Here is a 22,313-nt window from a genome sequence, read left to right as displayed (position 1 = left end):
TTCTGAATCAAACACATTCAACTTGAAATAATAATAAACGATGGCCACACTTGCCAGCTTGCCAACAATTGTATCAGAGATTATTTTAGATGAGAACTATGAGTCTTCCAAGAGGTCATTAAATGACCATGTATTTATCATGGCATATAGAATGATAGAAAATTAGGGTTGGAAGGACCTCAGGAGATCATCTTGTCCAACCCCCTGCTCAAAGCATGATCAGCCCCAACTAGATCATTCCAACCAAGCTTTGTCTACCCAGGTCTTCAAGACCTCTAAGCATGGAGATTCCACAACCTCTCTGTATAACCTGTTCCAGTATTTTATTACTTTCCCAGTATATTTGTACTTTTGAAATGGCAAGACAAGAAGCAAAGTAGTTAACTAAAATTCCTACAACTGTAAATACAACCTCCCATTCATAGATTCATAGATTCATAGATACTAGGGTTGGAAGGGACGTCAATAGATCATCGAGTCCGACCCCCTGCATAGGCAGGAAAGAGTTCTGGGTTTAGATGACCCCAGCTAGATGCCTATCTGACCTCCTCTTGAAGACCCCCATGGTAGGGGTCCCCAAAGTTGCATGCAGTATTCCAACTGCGGTCTGACCAGCACCCGATAGAGGGGAAGTATCACCTCCTTGGATCTGTTCGTCATGCATCTGCTGATGCACGATAAAGTGCCATTAGCTTTTCTGATGGTTTCATTAGGGCTTGGCCTGCAAGCCCTTAACCATACGAGTGGCCCTTCTCTGGACCCTCTCCAGGTTATCCACATCTCTCTTGAAGTGTGGCGCCCAAAATTGCACGCAGTATTCCAACTGTGGTCTGACCAGCGCCCGATAGAGGAGAAGTATCACCTCCTTGGACCTGTTCGTCATGCATCTGCTGATGCACGATAAAGTGCCATTAGCTTTTCTGATGGTTTCATCACGCTGTCGACTCATGTTCATCTTGGAGTCCACTAGGACTGCAAGATCCCTTTCCGCTTCCGTGCCTCCAAGCAGGTCATTTCCTAGGCAGTAGGTGTGCTGGACTTTTTTCCTCCCTAGGTGCAGCACTTTGCATTTCTCCTTGTTGAATTGCATTCTGTTGTTTTCTGCCCATTTGTCCAACATGTCCAGGTCTGCTTGTAGTTGTTCCCTGCCCTCCGATGTGTCCACTTCTCCCCACAGTTTTGTGTCATCTGCAAACTTGAACAGAGTACACTTCACTCCCTCATCCAAGTCACTGATGAAGACATTGAAGAGTATCAGTCCTAGGACCGAGCCCTGCGGGACCCCACTGCCCACACCCTTCCAGTTCGAAAGCAACCCATCCACTACGACTCTCTGGGTGCGACCCTCTATCCAATTCGCCACCCACCGGACTGTGTAGTCATCCAAGTCACAGCCTCTTAGCTTGTTCACCAGTATGTTGTGGGATACCGTATCAAAGGCCTTCCTGAAGTCTAAGTATACGACATCAACCCCTACTCCCGTGTCCAGGCGTTTTGTAACCTGGTCATAAAAAGAGACTAGATTAGTCAGGCATGATCTACCTGCTATGAACCCATGCATGAGGAGGTAAAATGGATCTATAGAAAAAATTGCTTCTATAATGTTAGGATCCTCTCAATTTCTGTCTTGTAATTTCCAGAGTTCTGTCCTTCCCCTTGTGAATTCCAGGGGAGATTTGCCATTAACTCTAATGGAGGCAGGATTGAGGCTATTTATCAACTCAAAATCTAGCAGATCTTCATTTCAAATGCAACTCATTAGACACTCAGAGCTTGCTATGCCTTAGAAGTTTGAAATGTTTTCTTTGCAATCCTAATTTGGGATTTGCAAGAATAGGAATGGTGTTAAAATTAGCTAAGGTACTCAACTGAAGATACTCTAAATCTGCATATACAGTACCCAAAATCCATGTGATATCCATGCGGTATGGATGGCCTTGTTTCCCTTCCTGAATACTCTGAGATATTCTCAACCAAGGAAAGACCTTTCTTACATTGCTACATGCTACAGCATCAGAGTAACTAGTGTCTTGGACAGGTGCTAGATTTGTTTGTCTAAAGTAATACACTAAGTCATACAACTATTCTTACACATAGATGTAGGAATAGGTATATGTACAAAAGACAGACAGCACAGTATCCTGGCAATTTGCTTCCATGTTAATGTATATGTTTTTACATTGAGTTACACTATAGATGACTTTTTCCTGTTTTCTTTCATTACAGCTCTTCCTGGGTATAGTATGACCTCATCTGACTTCTTATTGCACCCTTGTGTTGTTTTCTTCATTAGAATTCTGTAAAAAGCTTTTTGTTTTATTGTTATTTTCCTCTTTTTCAGTCTTAATTGTAGATCTCTGAAAATGTGTTTCTGAGGTTTTTGCCTTGGCTTGTAGCACAACAGTTATTTATGGGTCTACCAATGCTCTGCTGTAGTTTAAGTGATTTTCTGCTTTTGCTTGTTTTATTTTTGTCTGGACTTGATATACTTTATGGGTTTCTCTGCTTATTGACTTGCATATCTGGCACAGATTTTCTTTTTTGCTAATATCCTATCAGAGACCCAAACAGTAATATTTTCTTTCTTCCTGTGTAATGTTGTGAGATTATTTTTTTAAATGAGCTGGAAACATTTATTAGTTTACCAGAAATAAAAGCATGTAATGAACTCATATGGAATTCTTTAATCATATCTTTGCTATTTTATAACTGTACCTTCAAATGGAATGTGTTTATATTTGTTGAGGGGAAAAAAGTTCACTTGTTTTGCATTTTTACATTATGCAGGAATTTCCAGTGAAAGGGGGTTGCTCATCATTTTTTCAAGAGTACAAAACATACTCTGAAGCAATGGAGGAGAGAAACAAGAGGTGTATTTGCAGTCTGAAAAATGCAAAAAAGCAGCTTGTCTTTTCCCTGAGAGCATCAACCTTTGACAGGATAATTTGTATAATTTGATGGGGAGCTGGGTTGAAATACAAGGAATTATACTGACATGGTTTTTTATTATCTGCAGATTTATCATGGGTATTTTTGATGAATGTATTGATACTATTTAAATTATATGTAGAATTTATTCCCTTCTAAGTTGCTTCCAAGTGGTCTGTTTAAACTGGCAATATTTTACCTCTTTCAAAAATTAGTTGAAATATTATCCAACCATTACAACTGCATTTTCACACACACAGCATATTAATTATTGATGATGATATGTAGTGATCTTTATTCATTTATTTGTATACCATTTTATACTGGAGGACAAGATATGGACCAAAACCAAATATGGTTTTTGTCCCAGACTGGATCAAAAACCAAGGGGTTCCTGTTTTCCAGTTCTGGTTTGAATGAACCTATGAACTCAAAGGTACCTGTCTCCTCATGAAATTTTAATCTTTGTGGTACAAATCTCCCAAAAGGCATATAGGATTGGAAGAAGCCTCGAGGTTATCTAATGTGGTACCCAGCTATCATAGACAACAGCATCATATAATCCATTTCCTAAAACTTGTCAGTGTTTTTTGTCCCCCTGCTCCAATTAGAGGGCTATTCCAGAATCAATCTACTGGGGTGAAAAAAAAGTCTTCTAATTTAAAATCTAAATATGTTAATTGACAATTTACAACCATGCAATATAGCCCCTAAATTTATATTCTGTCAAAACTGAATTCAAATGCCATGACTTCTGATGTCCTTATAACCAGGGATCCTGGTTTTCTCTGATTTAAAAAAAAAAAAAAAATCCCCAATTTTCAGATTAAAATAAGTAACCCAAAATCCAGGTTTTTCCATGATTAAAATGAAACACCAGGCATATGTATAGATAGATAGATAAATAGATAGATATAATGGTATACAAATAAATAAATAAAGATCACTACATATCATCATCATTTATCATTAATATGCTGTGTGTGTGAAAACGCAGTTGTAATGGATAATATTTCAACTAATTTTCAAAAGAGAGGTAATATATATATGCATATGTATATGTATGTATGTATATGTATATGTGCATATTTATATATGTATGTGTGTATATATAAAATAAATAAATAAATAAGGATTTTGGGTTACTTTTTTAAATCCAGAAATTGGGGATTTTTTTATCAGAGAAAACCAGGATCCCTGCTTATAACACAACCCAATTACCATTGGCTCATAAAATCTTTAAGCAGTTAACTAAATGCAACTAACTAAAATAAGGAAAAATAAGATGGAAGTTAGACCCCCAAGCCTATATCTCAAAGTAATGTATCTGACCTACTAATCAAAATAGAAAAGATTTCAAGAGAACAAAAATGGGAGTCGAATTACTTATCTGTTGCTCAGAAAGATGCAACCCTTTTATTTCTGGCAGCAGCCAGCAGATACACTGACAAGCTGAAACCAAGTGGTAAGGGCAGCCCAACACCTGAACTATGCTCAGAAACAAAAATATAATTTTGTAAAATGTTTCAAAGTTTTGGAGTTTGTTTTTGTTTCAACGTAGAACAAAAAACGGAGACCTCTGGAAATGTTTGGAGGTAGATTCATAGATTCATAGATGCTAGGGTCAGAAGGGACCTCAATAGATCATCGAGTCCGACCCCCTGCATAAGCAGGAAATGACCCCATCTAGATGACCCCAGCTAGATACTCATCTAACCTCCTCTTGAAGCCCCCCAGGGTAGGGGAGAGCACCACCTTCCTTGGGAGCCCGTTCCAGACCCTGGCCACTCTAACCGTGAAGAAGTTCTTCCTAATGTCCAATCTAAATCTGCTCTCTGCTAGCTTGTGGCCATTATTTCTTGTAACCCCCGGGGGTGCCTTGGTGAATAAATACTCACCAATTCCCTTCTGTGCCCCCGTGATGAACTTATAGGCAGCCACAAGGTTGCCTCTCAACCTTCTCTTGAGGAGGCTGAATAGATCCAGTTTCTCTAGTCTCTCCTCATAAGGCTTGGTCTTTAGGCCCTTAACCATACGAGTGGCCCTTCTCTGGACCCTCTCCAGGTTATCCGCGTCCCTCTTGAAGTGCGGCGCCCAGAATTGCACGAAGTACTCTAACTGCGGTCTGACCAGCGCCCGATAGAGGGGAAGTATCACCTCCTTGGACCTATTCGTCATGCATCTGCTGATGCACGATAAAGTGCCATTGGCTTTTTTGATGGCTTCGTCACACTGCCGACTCATGTTCATCTTGGAGTGGATCTTGGACTCCAAGATCCCTTTCCACTTCCATGCCACCCAGCAGGTCATTCCCTAGGCTGTAGGTGTGCTGGACATTTTTCCTCCCAACTGGGAGGCTGGGAAACTGGGAGGTAGGGAAACTGGGAGAAGAGGGTGCTAAAATTCCATATGTAAGGCACTCATGTGAACTGTGGTTGACACCAGTGTTAACCCACTGATCCAAATTGGGTAGATCAAGGACTTCAGACCTTTGTCTGCCACATGCTATACCAGCTACTTAACTACTAGCCTATACAGTCAGTCTCTCTCTTTGAATCCGCAAATGTTTAATTATTTCCATAAAATGGAACAGCTCCAACAGGAGGGATTGACTCTATCGCTCATTACTGGGCGCATCTACATGCAATGCTATGTTGCTGTAGCAATGCACTGTGGCAACGTAGCATTGGCAGGCACAAACTGTGATGCAGCAGCTATGTCACCATACCAACGTGCTCCCTAACTATAGCACATTGCTACGGTGATGTAACAGATAAAAATAACTGTCCACGGCCAGCATGGTACAGTAACAGCACTGTAATTTAGTACTAAAGGACCTACTAATGATGGTGCAGTTACAACAGAACCATAGGGGCACATGTCGATTCACCCACTGAGGGCATTTATCTGGAACATGAGAGACCCAGATTTCAGTCATCGCTCTGAAATAGGCAGAGCAGACCTTTGAGGCCTTTCCACATCCCTAAGCCACCAATGGCTTTCCCAAGTCCAACTTCAACCTGAGAACTCTTACAAAGAAATGATTTTTTTAGACCTAGAAAAAAGTTTGTCCAAATTGGTTTGATCAGATCTACTGTGCTATAAATCTGGTACAGTACATTCCCTGGAGTGTGTTCTCTGCGTATTAAATACCTACATAAAAAACTGCATTTCTTTAACTTGTGACATTACAAAGGCTGTCTTGAGAGAAAACAAGTGCTGCAAGTGTGCAGGAGGAACTGGCAACTGTTGGCAAGTTTACAGAGTCCCATAGAAAAAGGAAAATAGCATATCTGTACATTTCACAAGTGTGTTTCTTCCCTGCTTCAATTTTTAGATATTCAGCTGGAGGTCCCATAAAAGTACCTGGCACTTCAGAAAGTGCTAACCCTATGAAAATTATACCTTTGCTATCTTAAGTTGGGCACCTTAAAACTACAGCACCAAAAATTATTAATTATATTTGAAAAGTTAACTTAGATCTCTGGTGATGTGAATGAACATGAATTCTTCATTCACCCCACATTGGCACCACTGAAGTTCAACTGAAATCATGTACAGATCTTAAGATGGGCCTTTGCATGGTATTCTTATCTACCACTCTTTGCAGATATTAGACTGTACTTGTGAGGAAATTACAACTGTTTGTTGATTTACAGTATATCTTAGTAGGTCTTCTTATATCTTTAAAAAAAAAGAAAAAGATATGAAAAATATAATGATTCACTAGGCAGAAAAATGTTTAGTAGTACATTACATAGTGCTCATACCATGAAAAAGTTGCCCTCCCAATATCATCACTCCATGCCTGCAGCAGCCTTTGTTCTATAACTGAGAACTTTTTATGTGTTAAATTAACTAGTCATATGACCCATTTTGCCTAGATTCCTCCACCAGATTCCCTTCCTTCTTCCAAAATTCCCATTTCCTTTTCCTCCCCTTATAAATCATGCCCTTCTGCATCAAACACAAACTATCCTGGCTCTCCCACCAAACCCCTATCGCAAGCCACTCTTCAGCTCCCCCAGAAACCCCACATTTCCTTCCCTCTCTGTTTCTCTCCCCAAAGACCCATGGGGTTGTTTCCCCTGGGCAGAGGAGGAGCCAGAACAACAACTGGTTCTGGACTAGGTTAAAGGATTCATCTTTCTGCCTGTCTAGCTGGACTTCCCTTATTGTGGATTCAGGAATGTTGGTGGAAAGATAGAGAGGAAGCTGAGCTAACTCCACAAGGAGGCCTTCTCTCTTCCCAGAAAGGAGAAAGAGTGCTCCTGCAGCTGCCTTCTCGCTGCCCAGATGATCAACAGCTTTTGTCAGCCCATGCAGGCTGGCAAAGACAAAATATTGAGCAATGGTCTCTCCTCTGCTATCCATTGTCTACCCACTTTCAGGGGAAAGCCAAACATTGTAGGAGGAGAAGACACTTTTGTTCCAGCTATTTCATCTGCACATCATAAAGGAATATCCCTCTCCTGCCCCATCCATCCCTTCCTAAAATGTCACCCATGAAGAGGATGCTCCTATTCCAAGCCTTTATGTGACCTATTTCATAGTAAAGACTCTGAATATATTTGAATAATATATATGGGCCAGAACTACATATGAATTCCTATTATTCCAATTATATTTAAAATTTTGGGGAGCTGTTTCAGACTTAACAGATCATATATACAAATAATTGGATCCAACAATTTCATAAATACAAATGGTAGTATCGAGGTGATGTTGTACCAGTGATGGTACAGGAAAATGTAAGAGGCAAGGATTTTTGTGGTAATATCTTTTATTGGACTGACTGTATAGCTGGGAGAGCCATGGACTAGTGGTAGGCAACTTTGTCTGGCTATGGGCTGGAATGACCCAGCCCGGGTAAAAAGCAGTAGGCTGGCAGGGCAGGAGGTGGGTGTGGGGGGAAGGGAGGGAAGAGTCAGTTCTAGGACCCTTCCCTGCCACTGCTTGGGGAAATGGTATGGATAGAGCACCCGCAGAAGGCCTCTGCAGCCACTGAATGCCACTGAAGCCCCACATCTGTAAGCCAGGTCCAAAGGTTCCAAGGATTCATGGGCAACTGGTGCCTCCTGAGTTGGGGGGGCATATGCCCCCCCAGCAGCCACTCAGCCACCGGGGGGAGGGGGTCCCCCCCACAGCCAATCTCACCAACTGGGGTGGGGGGAGGGTCTCTTGCAGCTGATCGCACCAGCCCGGCTCTCGCAGAGGGGTCGCATTGCACCCCCACTCCTCAGTCAGCACTCACAGGGAGAACACCAGTTCTCCCACCTGCTCCCCCTGCCCATTGCCTAACTGGGGAATGCTGGCTGTCAGGTGCCTCAGCCATATATATATGGTGGTGTTTCATTTTGATCACATAAAAATGTGGGTTTTTGGGTTACTTTTTTAAATCTGAAAATTGGGGATTTTTTTATCAGAGAAAACCAGGATCCCTAGATATCACCCACAAAAATTCTTGCCTCTTGCATAAAAGCAAATGGTTGTTTTGAGAAGAATTGAGAGTTGAGAGGCACTGAGCATGTGTAAGAAATGCTCAGATCAAAATCTTTTCTTCTATGAAGTCTCACATTTGGAAATAATTACTTTTTCAATCCAGCAATCAACAATTTTTAATAGATGGCTATTCAAGTGCAACTTTAAGAGTTCTGCACATACTTGTATCTTTGTGATTGTTGGTTTTCATTGTACTCCAGGTCCCCCCTTTAATTTTTCACATTAATATCTGGAGGAAGTCTGGCATGGGTAGGATGGGTAATTTCAGCCTCTAATTTTTATGTGGGAATGCATGAGGAGGGTTGAGTATATTAACAATCGAAAACCTTTATTGGGCTTTTAAAAATAATTTTGCAACATTGTCTATAGAAAATCTACCTTGCTGTCTCTCAAAAGAATTACATTGCTTAAAACTACAGACACATTTTTCTTTTAGAAAAAGAAAAATTGTGTTTTAAATGGTCACAGCCATAGCACATTTTCAAATCAAAATATCTGAAAAAATATACTGATACTAAAACAGCATCTGTTCTTGGAACTAACTGCAGTCAAAGTTCAGTTTCTACTGCAGAGCTTTCCAAACTGTGTGCCGCGACACATTAGTGTGTCGACGGCAGTGTGTAGGTGTGTCACGCGAAATGCAGAAAATTTTGCGGAAGGGCACCGCGGAGCTCCCTTACTCGCGTCTGCTTCCCTTGGCCCCTCCCCCGGAACTGAATTACTGTGTCACGAAATGATGCATGTCTAAAAAGTGTGTCACCAACATGAAAAGTTTGGAAAGCTCTGTTCTACTGGATGATTCATGAATGTGTTTACTTTTTGTACTATCAATCTTTGATGAAGTGTTTACTGTGAATAACAATTGGATACAACTGAAAGAGAGGTGTTTCTTGATCTACTTCACAGGGAAAAAACATCCATTGCAGAAAACAATTCTCTTCTTTCTCTTATTCACCATTCCTCTTATTCTTTCTTACTTTCTCTCATCAGATATCTTATATAAAGCAAAATCTTTTCAAGAAGTGATTATAAAATGCATATCTAGTTGTCTACCATATTGATTCTTAAAAGCTGATTTAGATGGTGTTTCATTTGACTGAAATCCATTGTGCTTTACAAATGTTTTTTTCAAACTATAAAATGTATGTATGTGGGTGATTGCATGTTTGATGCAAAATCTAAACAAATTAAGTGTTGTATTTAAGTTATCCAAGGCTTGTATTTAAAAAAACATAACACATGATAGTAATCTATTACAATTAGAAAGAACTCTAAAATTAAGACCCTTATGAGTAGTATCATAAACATCCTTCTATATGGAACAGAGTCCTAGAAAAGCAAGTCCATCCTATGCAAATTGAACAGCTTTCAAAGCAGATTTCTTCATGGAACATTCAAAGTAAAATGAACTGACAAAATAAGTAACGAAGAGGTTCCAGAATTAAGAGGCTCTAAAACTATGAATAGCACAGAAGATGATGTAACTAAGATATGTTTTAAGAATGCCTGATGATAGGCTATTTAAACAATTTTTTCTTTGACAACACTGGGGCAAGAGGATTGGCCAGCCTAAACTCATGCTTTTTAAACAATGGTAGCTTTAAATAGCATGATTACCAGGGATCCTTGTTTTCTCTGACAAAAAAAATCCCCAATTTTCAGATTTAAAAAAGTAATCCAAAATCCACATTTTTCTACCATTAAAATGAAATGCCATATATATATATATATATATATTATGGAGAGAGAGGGAGTGGTGTTTTGGGGTTACTTATTTTAATCCAAAAATTGGGGATTTTTTTTATCAGAGAAAACCAGGGTCTCTGATGATTACATCTGAATATAGAAAACCTGGAAAAATAATCCCAACATAGGTATGACAAACACCTTTTCATTTCTGCCTTTATGTACCTGATGAGGCAGGGTGGATGATGACAGTGATTTTAGATGTAATACTATAAAGGTGTAACAGCCCAAAACAATGCTACTGTTTAAAACAGGAAATGCAGAATACTGTATCTTATCTATCTGAAACTGAGTAAGGAATTTTCATAGATAGAATATAGTGACCTGTGTAGAAATAGGAACCTGGATGGGATAATCAGAGGCACATACCCTGGGTAGTGAAATTTATTACTAATATTTAACAATAATTCATTTTTATGGCTTATCCAAAATATGTATATATTAGAAGCTGAATATCCTTGCAGCATCCTGAGATCCTGGGTCTTGGAAGTAAGTAAGCATTATGCAATCACTGTCCTCTTATTCATTCCTTATGAACCTTGAATTGACCAATACTTGATGTTGCACTGGATCACGTCAGCAGAGATGACATGATGTGCAGTAATCTGTCACAGGTAATTAATTTTGCTATGCCTCCTGTGGGTCATTGAAGAGCAAGTAAATTCCTTGACCTTTAAAATTCCTGTGCAGAAAGGGAGGTTTTCTTCTTTTTTTTTTTTTTTTTTTACAGAACCTTTTACAGTTATCTCATAGAATTCACCCTGAAAGGTAATAAATCGCCCACAGGACAGGAAGAATTTCAAAAGGTCAAAATTGTAAATTAGAGTAATGCTTAGAAGCCATGAACAAATACCAATTCTTCCCATTGTTTGGGAGATAAGCTCTGCTCATGAGCTATGCTAGTGATAGAGTAGACAGAGTGCACAGATCATTACTAAGGTTTCTTGGAACATAGGTACAGTGGCAAAGTAAATAGTCAGATACATGTTTATTCGGTACATTCTTGGTTGTAAAATACCATATCATTCCAAAGCCTGACATTCTGCTTTAATCTCCTTTAGCTCTTTCAGTTCCAACAGTCAGCTGTCTTGGTCACCCGAGGTCAGGACTATAAGTTGCACAAATGAACTCTAGAATGTATTTTCAGCAACAACATCTGGCTATTGAAGACTCCACGGACAGCTGCATTGGTGACTCTGGAACTGTTTCTAGGGCTATCTTCAGGTCAAACTGCTGTAGGGCTGGCTGAAGCACCCTTTTCCACCAAAGCTATTTTCTTTTTCCATAACTTTTAGTTGAATCTGGATGATATCAAGTTTTCAGTCTTTCCTCAGACTCATAAAAAATGCACTCATGTTATGCTGCTCCCAGTGTCAAGATTCCTATCTGGCCTGCAGCTTGTCACTTCAAAAGTTAAAGCTTCCCTGGATAGCCTGTACCTTTCAGAGGCATTAACACACCTCCAGCTTTGGTGTCCAGGGCAATGCCAGGTGCTGCACTTCTGGCAGTAGTGGCAAATGGCTATTTGTGCACCTTCCTCAAGGCGATGCCTGAGGCTGCTGCCCTGATCACTCCCCCATCCTTAAACTTAAAACAGGACCTTGGAAAGCACAAGGCCTTACCTTGCAGTCTCCCTTTGGAAACCTGGAAGTTAGCCTTCACTCAAAGTGAGAGAGAGAGAGGTCAGGCCATAAATTATTGACAAAAGAGACCCAAATTGTATCTCAACCAGTCACTTGGCCATGTTTAAAATGGGAGTCCTGATAACAAATAAATGTGAGAGATTTTTTTTTTCTTTGCTGACAAAATATTGGGGGACTTTTTGCTCAAAGTCAGCCAGTCAAGCAATTTCACATCTTTGTTGCTATTATGCTCGTTGCTATATTCAACAGTTTATTTCCTCTGAAGGAATCACCTCACACACAGTCATGCACATTCCTATTCCATCTTGCTTCTGGAAAAATGCAAATTTAACAGATAACTACCACAAATAAGGTTTATTTCTGGAGAAGGAAGAACTGTTGGTTTAGAAGGAGGAAGTGCAACGGATTTTTATTATAGGCTATCAAACTTTGCCTGCTTTTGCCAGTTGTCAGTAAGATGCGATTAGTGATAAGATTGCTTTGCATAAATAAGATCTAAGGGAAATCTACTTGTTCATGCTTTACTCACAAATCATCTTTGCGTAGAACAGTACTTTTGTAAACTTTTATGTTGTCACCATTGTTGAAAATGCTAACACCTGTGCACAGACTGTTTGCTCCAGCAAAATAAAGGGTGTCCGCCCTTGCTTCCGCATTGTGCTGAGAGGGCTAATTATTACAAACTTTAAATTAATCATAAACACAATGTACAAAGAGTGAAATCCTATCCTGACTGAAGTCACTGGGAGATTTGTCATTAAATTAAATAGAACCAGGGTGTCCCCAAAAGGGCATAAATAAAAACCACACATGGTCTTTTCTTGCCCCTATTACTTTTCTGTTTTACTGACTCCTGTCCTAAGACTAATATACCATATAAATTACAATGTAACAGAAGTAATATTGACACAGAATTAATGGGGCCTGAATGTAATCTTTCCTATATCAGTTTTACACCTACTTTTGGTTTCAGCGATTTCTTCCAATTTAGAAGAAATCAAAAATATTCATTTTCTATATAGCCAGATCTGGTGCCATTTAAATTAATGGGAGGAGGAACAGGCTCCATGTGCCCAATCCAAAGCTTACTGAAGGAATCAAATCTCCTTTCATTCACTAAAGTGAGCATTCAATCACGTTCTTGTGCAACACTGAAGTGAAACTGATTCTTGACCTGTAATTACAACTTTTGCTCCTGCCTCAGTTTGCATTAAGCACCTTTAAATATGTGGATAAATACATAAATATATGAACATAAAGTAAAAAGTAAACATTTTTTCTTTAAATTCAGCTCAGTATTGTCCTTTAAGAATTGAGTTAAAAGCTTCAAATTCCAAATGGCTGATCTTGTCTTAGAAATAAAACAACCACTTTGAACAAATTACCTTTGGTTATTACGGAAAAATGAGCGTGGCATTTATTTTTTCCATTTACAGCACTGAATCTAGGATTTGACTTCCAGTTGTACCTTGGCAAACACATTTAGGATGTTACTATACTTGCTTTGAACTTATTTCCCAGAGGAGTGTATCTTGCTCCAGAAAACAGGTGTTTCAGCACAATACCTTCAGGGCATTATTTCCGTAAGTTTAATGTTATTTGTTTTAAAGAATCAACACAAAGTATCTGTTGTTGTGTTTTGCCATTGTTCGGCAGAAAATATTAGGGTTTAAATGAACTATCACGTCTCATTTAAAATGCCCATAACTGTTATGCTTATTTGTTTAGACTCGTTAAATATTTGAAACCATCAGGCATATCAAATTTTCCCAACCTTGTTTTCTAAATGTTTGTGTATCTCAAATAAAAACACAAGGCAAAATCATTAAGTCTTTATTACTGACAGTAACTTCTTTTAGGGTCAGATTCTGATATATCTTCTCACTATGACTAATACCTTATGCATCTGCACAAGACGTTGGAATAGACTAATTAGCTCTGCAGTAAAAGTCACACACCTACATGTGTACCCCTATTAGGCTAGAGTATACTAATTAACTCCACAGTACCACATGCTTAGATACTGATGTGGCTGGCTGGGACACAAGGGTACATCAGTGTCTGGGCTGCCTGCTGGCTAGCCCCACAATGGAGCACCCCATGCTCCAGCCAGCCTCTCTGCAGCATGTTGAGCCAGAAGGGAGGAGCCCCGGGCTTGTAGGCTGGCCCCCACGACTGTCTGCCAGCTGAAGCTGCTCTGACCCAACTCAACACGCTGCAGACCCAGGTGCATGTTCAAACAGCATGCCTGGGAGTTACAAACTCCAGCACAGTAAGCCCCGGAGTTTACTGCTTCACATTAATTGCACATGTAGACATGCTCTGTGCATGATAAGATGCTACTTGATGTGAATAAGGTGTGCAGAGTCTTAGCTTTTAGTGACTTGTGAGTTTTAGAGGGAAAATTCTAAGCTGGCCAAATTCTGTTCTCAGTTAAACCAAGGCAATCCCACTGTAGATGACATTATATTATGATGCAATCAATGGGAGAATATAGCTTCAGTGACACAATGGGAGATTAACTTTCCTATCGCTGACCCATTGAAAAACAGAAACAGAAATTGCGGGCTAGGAGAAAAGGAAAATATCCCATGAGATACAAAGAATAAATCTAGGGCTTTTTTTCAAAAGGCCATTAAGCTCTTATTCATTTGAGAAAAAAAAAAGGGAGTTGCATAAAACTAGGCTTTGAAGACTATCAAGTGCGCCCCTTCTGAACCCAGTCTGATGTGTTGATGTCTCTGAATATTCAGAAGATTCAGAGTGGTTTGTGATATGTAGAGCTGAAAAGCTTTTGAATAACTCTCCTCATCTTCTGCGTAGTAGTAGAGCCCTGCTTTTACAGGGGAAGCAAGTAGAGGAACTGTAATGAACACAACATTGCAAACCTCCTTCTTAGTGCACTTAAGAAAAGATGGCAAGTTAAAATTAAATATTGAAAATGCTTGACAGTGGAATTGAGAAGTTTGCTGATGATGTTCACATTTTAATTTGCAGATTAAAGTATGAAGAATATTTTATTTGCTCTCTTTAGTTTAGCTCCCTGGTACTGAAAACTGCCATGTTCATGTGGAAATCCAGGTCTTACAGATCCAGGCAGATAAATTGATGCCAAATCTTTAATCTTTAGATTTAAAATAAAATTCTTTCTTCAACAGAGCTTAAGTAAAGTTGAATTAACCCATTTTGGAGGAGCACATCTTAGCACTAAGCCCCATAGCATTAGAGTTTTGGACTTCCATAGAAGCAAGACATGTATTTAATTAAGTGCTGACAACTATGCACATCCTTAGGAATTTCCCAAATATTTGTTTCAATAACATCAGTCTTTCAGGTAACCATAAGTTCTTGGTCACAAACAGCACTGGGCCAGCCTGATCTTAAATGTTCTATGGTATCTTGTAAAATTAGCTCCTGCATAGGCATTTATCAACACCGTAGCTGACTTTACAAACTACATGACAGTAAATCAGGCTCTGGGTTTTTGTTTCCTGTATACACTCAGCCAATAAGATATTTGTGACACAAAGGGCCAGTTTTCATCCACAAAGCTATGTGGCATCACTATGCTGAAGTTGTATCAAGGTATGAGTATCTTTCACAAGCCTTTGCAATGTTGTTATTATTTCGTATTTGTATTAAAGTAAGGCCTAAAGGCCCCAGCTAAAAATGAGCTTATGCTGGACACTAAACAAAGAGGTAGCAAAGGACAGTCTCCACAATTTAAATAAACAAGAAAAGAGCACAGATGAGAAAGCAGTGGTACAGAGAGTTAAAAAAGACGTTGCTTTGTCAGGAGATATGTGTCCTGATTCTTTCTTCACTGTCCAACCCATTGGATCACATGGCCTCCCTGTATAGGCAGTCTATTAACAGTCAATCATTGGTACCTCAACAGGGGGAGAATAAGTCACCAACATATTGGGCACAACGACATTCCAGTAGAAGACTCTACTCCTAATCCTGTTTTATGCCTGTGCAGTTAGGTAGCTAACTCTTTACCAGTCCAACCTTCCTGGGAGAAACTACCACAATTTAAAAATAAAAAGTGTTCTGGAAAAATACTTTTGTCTTATTGAACCATATCTTAATTATGATCTATTAGATCGTAACCTTACATTCAACTGTGACATGAGTGACTGATGGGAGAACACATTGAGACACTCTGTAACCAATGCCACTGAGGGAAAGTGGTCATGACAAGGAGGATGTTTCATAGAGTTTTAAACTCTACTGGGCTTCCAATAGAGGTTTCCTACTGGAAGTCATTTTTTGGACAAAGTCTTTATTCACCAAAAATGCAGCTACAGGTTGACCAAAACTATTCAAGAGTTCATGCCAAATTCAGAAAATCTTATACTAGGTCCCTAGTACTATTTCAGTAGAGCCTCCTCAACCTGATTCAAACCCACACTGATTCTGTTCTATTTAGGTTTCACTTCTTTCCAGTCTAATACAATATTAACATGCAAAAATCTCCATCTTTTCTAGACAGTACATATCCTTCAATATCTGTGTTCCAGTCATAATTGCTCTTCCACCATATCCTTTTATCCCTATAACAACCAGTTTAATGTTCTGTATCAGGAGTTCTAGTTCCTCTTCTGTGTTGTTTGGTCTCTTGGCATTAGTTTGCAAGCATTGTAGTTGTTGGGTTTTTTTCTGAGTTAATCCAATTTTGCAGCTGGATTAGGAATAGGCATGGTTCTAACTCTACAGGCTATTCATTTTTTCTATGAAAAATATAGGAAAAAAACTATTTCTGCATTCCTATTAATGTGATAAAAATTAGCATGCCATAACTATATTTTCAATCTATAATTTTAATGATAAAACTATAATTTTCAGTCATACTTTTTTTGAAAAACTTTGTTTTGCCTAAAATAATTAATGAACTGGCACAAATTTACTGAACTGTTTCACGTACAGAAACCTGGAAAAATGTTAAACATCAACACTCCTGAAAGAAAAAGTTTTGATATTTTCATAATATTGTTTACTTCAATAAAATGAGAAGAAATTTAGTTTTTAAAAAACACATGGTTAAAAGAAAATTTCACAGCAGGTTGAACAAATCCTTTCAAGTTAACAGGAAACAATTTTAGTTTTGATTTGTCATTTTGGCCAAATTGAAAAATCAATCATTTGGAAAGCCTTGCTTATAATAGCAAACATGGGGATGTGTTAAGACCATACTAAGGACAGAAGTACTAATCAGCAAGCATTTTTAATAACAAAAATAGAAGAAAAAATATTTATATTTTATAGAAATATATAGAAAAAATATTTAGAATTATATATATTTCTATATATAAATATATAGAAAAAAATTTATATTTTACTATAAAGAGCACAGTATACTGAATTACAATTCTGATAAATCATTTATACTAAAAGTTTTCCCCTGTGCAATTTTACTTTGTGCTCCTGAAACCAACTTTCAGTTTAAATTCTAAAAGACACTTCTATCTGGACCTGAAGGTAAGTATACACTTGGGTGCATTCCTGAGTTGGAGCCATTACTTGTGCCCATTGGCCTGTTACAAAGCTCACTGAAGATTTAATTGGTTTTGGAATCAGGCCTCTATCACATATTAGTTACACACTACAGGAAATGGAATGGAGAAGTAAATTGATGTATATGTTTAATGTACTGCATTTCTGTTTTGGTTTAGACTTAACCATTAGAAATTTGGGAACATCAAAGGTGTGGAAGTAGCCTAACAGATGTGTTTCACGTCAACATTAACCTCACTGGCAGGACTACCTATGAACTTGTTTGCAATGACTAATCACCTTATGCCTGGATATTATATTAATCTGAACAAAAATCCGCACCAAAATTAAACTAAAAACAAATGCAAAGTCAAGCAAGGTTTCACAGTGAGCTATCACCATACCAAAAATTTAATAGTATCATATTTTTACAATGGGTGGTCAGGTGTAGTCCAAAATATAGGCAATGCATCAATTTAATTACCTAATGAGCTCTGCTTGAGAGATGTTTTTAATTGTTTTCTTTTTGATTCAGGCATCTAAAATTTGCCTTGGTCATGCTTAGGAGCTTAGTTTAACTAATTTGGAACTGGCTTTTCATCTCACTTGGCCCTGTGTGACTGCAAATAATCCAGTTGTTCATCTACTACATTCAGTTTTCCTTAAATCTTTTTTTTCCCCATCAGTCACATTTCTTCAAGAAATGTATGACTGAAGGAACAAATGTTGCAGTGCACAGAGTTGAACGCTATTCTTATCCAAACCGGAGAGGCAAAAAATGGAGCTTTTAAATTGGGCAGTGCTGTTTCTCAAAATCTTATTAAAGTAATAAAAGCCAATGTAAATGTAAATTTAGTGTTAAAAACATGTTGAACATGTCTGCATACCTGTGACAGACATATGGGATGTATCAGATTTTGACATATCGAATTTTCACATTCTCTTGTCCGATGTATTTGGTTCTCTGCCCATTTTCTGATGCAATATCTCTAAAAGTAGGCTTTGCACAGATCTTACATTTATGACAGGAAGGCCTCTATTTACAGACTTCATTCCTTCATCACATTTTAAGGACACTTATTGGAGTCCTGTTACATAGCAACATTCCATTCCAATACTCCAGCCCGGGAAAATTTCTATAGTTACCAAAAATGTGTCATTCAGTAAATGATGGTGGCCTTAAGGTTAAAAGATGTCACATCATTTTACCTGTTCAATAAGCCAAACACCACACACACATGATTATCATATGTAAGACCTAGATTTGCCTGGAGATGTATCTGTGACATAAAATTCATACTTCTAGCTGAGTCCTGAAATAAAATATAGGAGACCCAAAACTGACATAACTTAATCTTAAAAGGATGCCTTCCTTTTCTACTTCCCACTTCAGTTACTCAGGTTCTATCACGGGACAGGATGGTGATACAAAAGGGAGAAATTAAAAGAAGAATGAAAGCATGAAATAAATCCACTCTGCATTGCACAAGCTCCTGTCATCCAAGCTCATCCCATGAAAAATTAAGCTTCAAGTCTAAAAAACCATATATATAGCTAAAATTACTATTATATTATAGCTCCTGGAATAAAATAGCACATCTATATTTTGTGTGTGTGTGTGCATTTCATACATGTGAGATTTCAGAGTAGATTGAAAATTAAATAAATATATCTCTACAGGAATAACTTCATGAGTCTGTTTTTTGTAGTACAGAATTTCACTATTATTCTACTAATTTTTATTTCTGCAGTAAGAGTAGTTTATTCAAAGCCTTCACTAAAAACACATAATTAAATAATCTAGTTATTTATATTTTATTTTCAATCTGAGATCTGCTCTAATTAAAGTGCTCAGAGCTTCTCATGTATCAGTGTCCCCTTTAGTTAAAGCACCCTGCTGCCATTTTGAAGCACAGGGGATGCTGATACATGGCAGGGATCCTGGTTTTCTCTGATAAAACAAAAATCCCCAATTTTCAGATTTAAAAAATTAACCCTAAATCCACGTTTTCATGATTAAAATGAAACACCACTTTATATATCTCTATATATTAGTGGCATTTCATTTTAATCATGGAAAACGATGGATTTTGGGTTACTTTTTTTAATCTGAAAATTGGGGATTTTTTTTTATCAGAGAAAACCAGGATCCCCATACATGAGACAAAGAGGCTCTGGAGTGCAGTAATTACCATGCTCCAACTTGCCATAGTTGCAGAGCGTTGGAGTAGCCTCCTGGCTCATGTATAGGCACCCTTAGAGACTACAAGAGAAGCATAGGCTTCATAGACAATAGTCTACTCTGTCAGATGCTAAGGAACAATGATGTATACCTATTGCCTTATTTACCAGGGTTTGCCAGATTACAATATCCAATTTAATACACATGCTTGCCCAATGTGCAAGCAGATGCAGTGACAAAGGCTTGATTTAAGATGATGGTTTCATGGTCTTTCCTGTTTGTTTTAAATGGATTAAGAATTCTTAACCCATTACTTTTAATCCTGTCAAAAATCAATCTAAGGTTAACTGTGTGTCACAATTTAAATTGGTTCTTATCTTCACTTTATGAAAAATAAAGACCCTTCTTGCTAGGTCCATCAGTTGTCACTTTGGATTCTGTAATGATGTCTAGAGATGGGGGAAGTTACAAGAGATTAAGAATGAAATCCTGCAGTACATGTCTAATATCTGTGATATAAGGTACATCTCTAGACACACACACTCCCATATGCCCTTCTCAAGCTGTCCATATATTTCCTTTTGTTTCTGCCTAGAAATCAGAACTCATGTTCTTTCACTGGTTTTTTTCCGAAGCTTACTGACATCAGCTGAAAGACTGCCATGCCTTCACTTTGGCTTGTTTTAGGCCTTGTGCTCATCAAACCACCAATCCAAACCATATGGTAGGCCTCTTCCTCTCTTTGCCACATACACCCACACACATATGCACACATACCTTTGCCACTTCAAAGATAACATTATTTGGACACCTGGTTTCATGTGTGTATATGCTGATCCATGTATCCATTTAGAATCTGTTCCTGAAATCTTTTACTCATGGAAAGAAAATTTACTAATCTTAATGTTAGAGAGGTGATGTTAGTTTGAAGTTAGACAGAAGGCAGGGTAGAGGTACATCTTATAGAGTAACTATACCAGAGATGCCTAAGCTTTCATAAGCAACAATATGCTTCATCAGTTGCTATGAAGGAACTTGCTATGCAAGACCTCATACAGCACCTTCATTCCAAGGCACTTGACAAACTATGTCGAGACAGCTCCCCTGAAATGCAGCTACTTCTGGGTGGAGGATGACCTAACTAGCAAAGATCACAATGCAATCATTCTTCCAAATTCTCCTTGACATCAAAGAAAACCTTTATCTTTATGAAAAGGCTGACTGAAGCTTTAATATTCACAAAGAATAGGCATGTGTTTTGTTGTACTGACTTATAGCTGTGCACTAAATGGAGATCAGCCTGCCTATCACTTGAGAGTGAAGGTCTCAGTAGTTTCTTTTAGGATTCAGATCTGCAGGTCCAGAAAGGCTAGATCTTTTAAATATGATACTTAGCCACTAATGGATCCTTGGGGGATCCCTTCTGCCTATTTTCTAAATAAATAAATTATTCATATTTATAAAGCAATATATGAATGCTTAGTCAAATTATTATATTTGGGCTATGTTCCTAGATGCCTTTGAACTGCACTACGTGCATCACTTTGTAACAGTGGTAGGATAAAGATGGCAACCTGGCCACCATTCTTCCACAAATACAACCCTGACAGTAAGACTGGAGGCCCATTCAACATCTGCTGTAAGCTTGTAACTTTTCTGAGGAAACTGTAATTCCAGTAGGCATTATCACGGCACAACATAGACTAACCACACTTCTCCTCTTGACCCCCAACAGATGGAGCTTAAAGAAGACACAGAGAGAAGCTACAGAGACGAAGAGTTCCTGTATAACCTCTTGGGGAAGCTTTGTGGTTTATTATATCATCACAATCTAATTATTTTCCCAGAAGCCCAGTCCTTTGGATTTAACAGAAACAATATGGCTCAAGATCCTGGATATAATGCACTGGAAATGTAGAAAAGGACTTCCTTTCTATAGGCCTGCTCACCACCTTTGGTAGGTGCACCTAGTCACATATACATCACTCTATGAGCATATCTGGACAGGCTTTTTAATTAATAGCTATTTACTTTATAAGGAATGCTGTCATTATTAAAGACATGTTAATACCAATGGATCAACTCGTTAATCTTATTTTATAAACTGCCAACATGTAGTAACATTTTCTGAATCTTTCATGATGAGTTTCATCATACTGAAGAGCTAGTACAGGTATATAATTCAATCCATTTTACTGACTCACAAAGGGTGGAGTAAAATGACATAGTTCTTTGGTTCTTCAGCTAAAACTTTCCATATTATTGAGTGATTTTACATTGATCTACTTATTAACAAAATGTACAGTACAATGTGAACTTGTGTTCAGTAATTGCCCTCCTAAAACTAAGTTTATTGTACAAGACAACTACCCTGTCATGTAAAAGATATATAATTGTGCTGGATCTGAAGAGATGCAAATAAAACTTAAGGCTGTCATTAAACGAGGGGAAAAGACCAGCTAGCAAGACTGAAAGACTGGAATCCTGCCCAGAAGGTTAAAGGCTCCATCTACGATATACTACAAAGAGACTGGATTTATTACACATTACCTACATCTTTGCCTGTCTTTCATAAAAATGATACAGAAAACAAGAAATACCTGTAGCATAAAAGAGAGACATCCTGTGTGTGTGGGTGGGTGTGTGTGTGTGTGCATGAGAAGATGACTATAAAAGTATTAGACTCTTGAAATCTATGGAATCAATGCTAGTGTTACAGCAATTGTACCATGTAGTTGCTTTTTTCAGGATATTTAATGTTTTTGTATATTAGTAGACACGTATTTTATTTTATGATACTGTTTTTTCAAATGGGC

At 38.2% G+C, this 22,313-nt stretch overlaps 1 protein-coding gene across 4 annotated transcripts in view; it reads left to right on the top strand.

Annotated features, from left to right (window-relative positions):
• Window positions 1-21,566, top strand: part of KLF12 (Kruppel like factor 12) — a 488,339-nt gene extending 466,773 nt beyond the window's left edge. Inside the window, exon 9 of one of the 4 annotated variants that reach the window (XM_006018139.3) lies at window positions 21,233-21,566. In XM_006018139.3, coding sequence (XP_006018201.1) covers window positions 21,233-21,243 — 11 coding nt within the window. In that variant the 3' untranslated portion in view covers window positions 21,244-21,566. Of the gene's footprint in view, window positions 1-2,226; window positions 2,765-2,787; window positions 3,104-21,011; window positions 21,081-21,232 lie in introns of those variants that run through there. The other 3 variants (XM_025197322.1, XM_025197321.1, XM_025197319.1) reach the window with 3 other exon arrangements.
• Window positions 21,567-22,313: the final 747 nt, after the last annotated feature.

The sequence above is a fragment of the Alligator sinensis genome, unplaced genomic scaffold (genome assembly GCF_000455745.1).
Source record: "Alligator sinensis unplaced genomic scaffold, ASM45574v1 scaffold241_1, whole genome shotgun sequence".
NCBI lineage: Eukaryota > Metazoa > Chordata > Crocodylia > Alligatoridae > Alligator > Alligator sinensis.
Note: the sequence above shows the minus strand (reverse complement) of the source record. Positions and strands in the feature narration are given on the sequence as shown.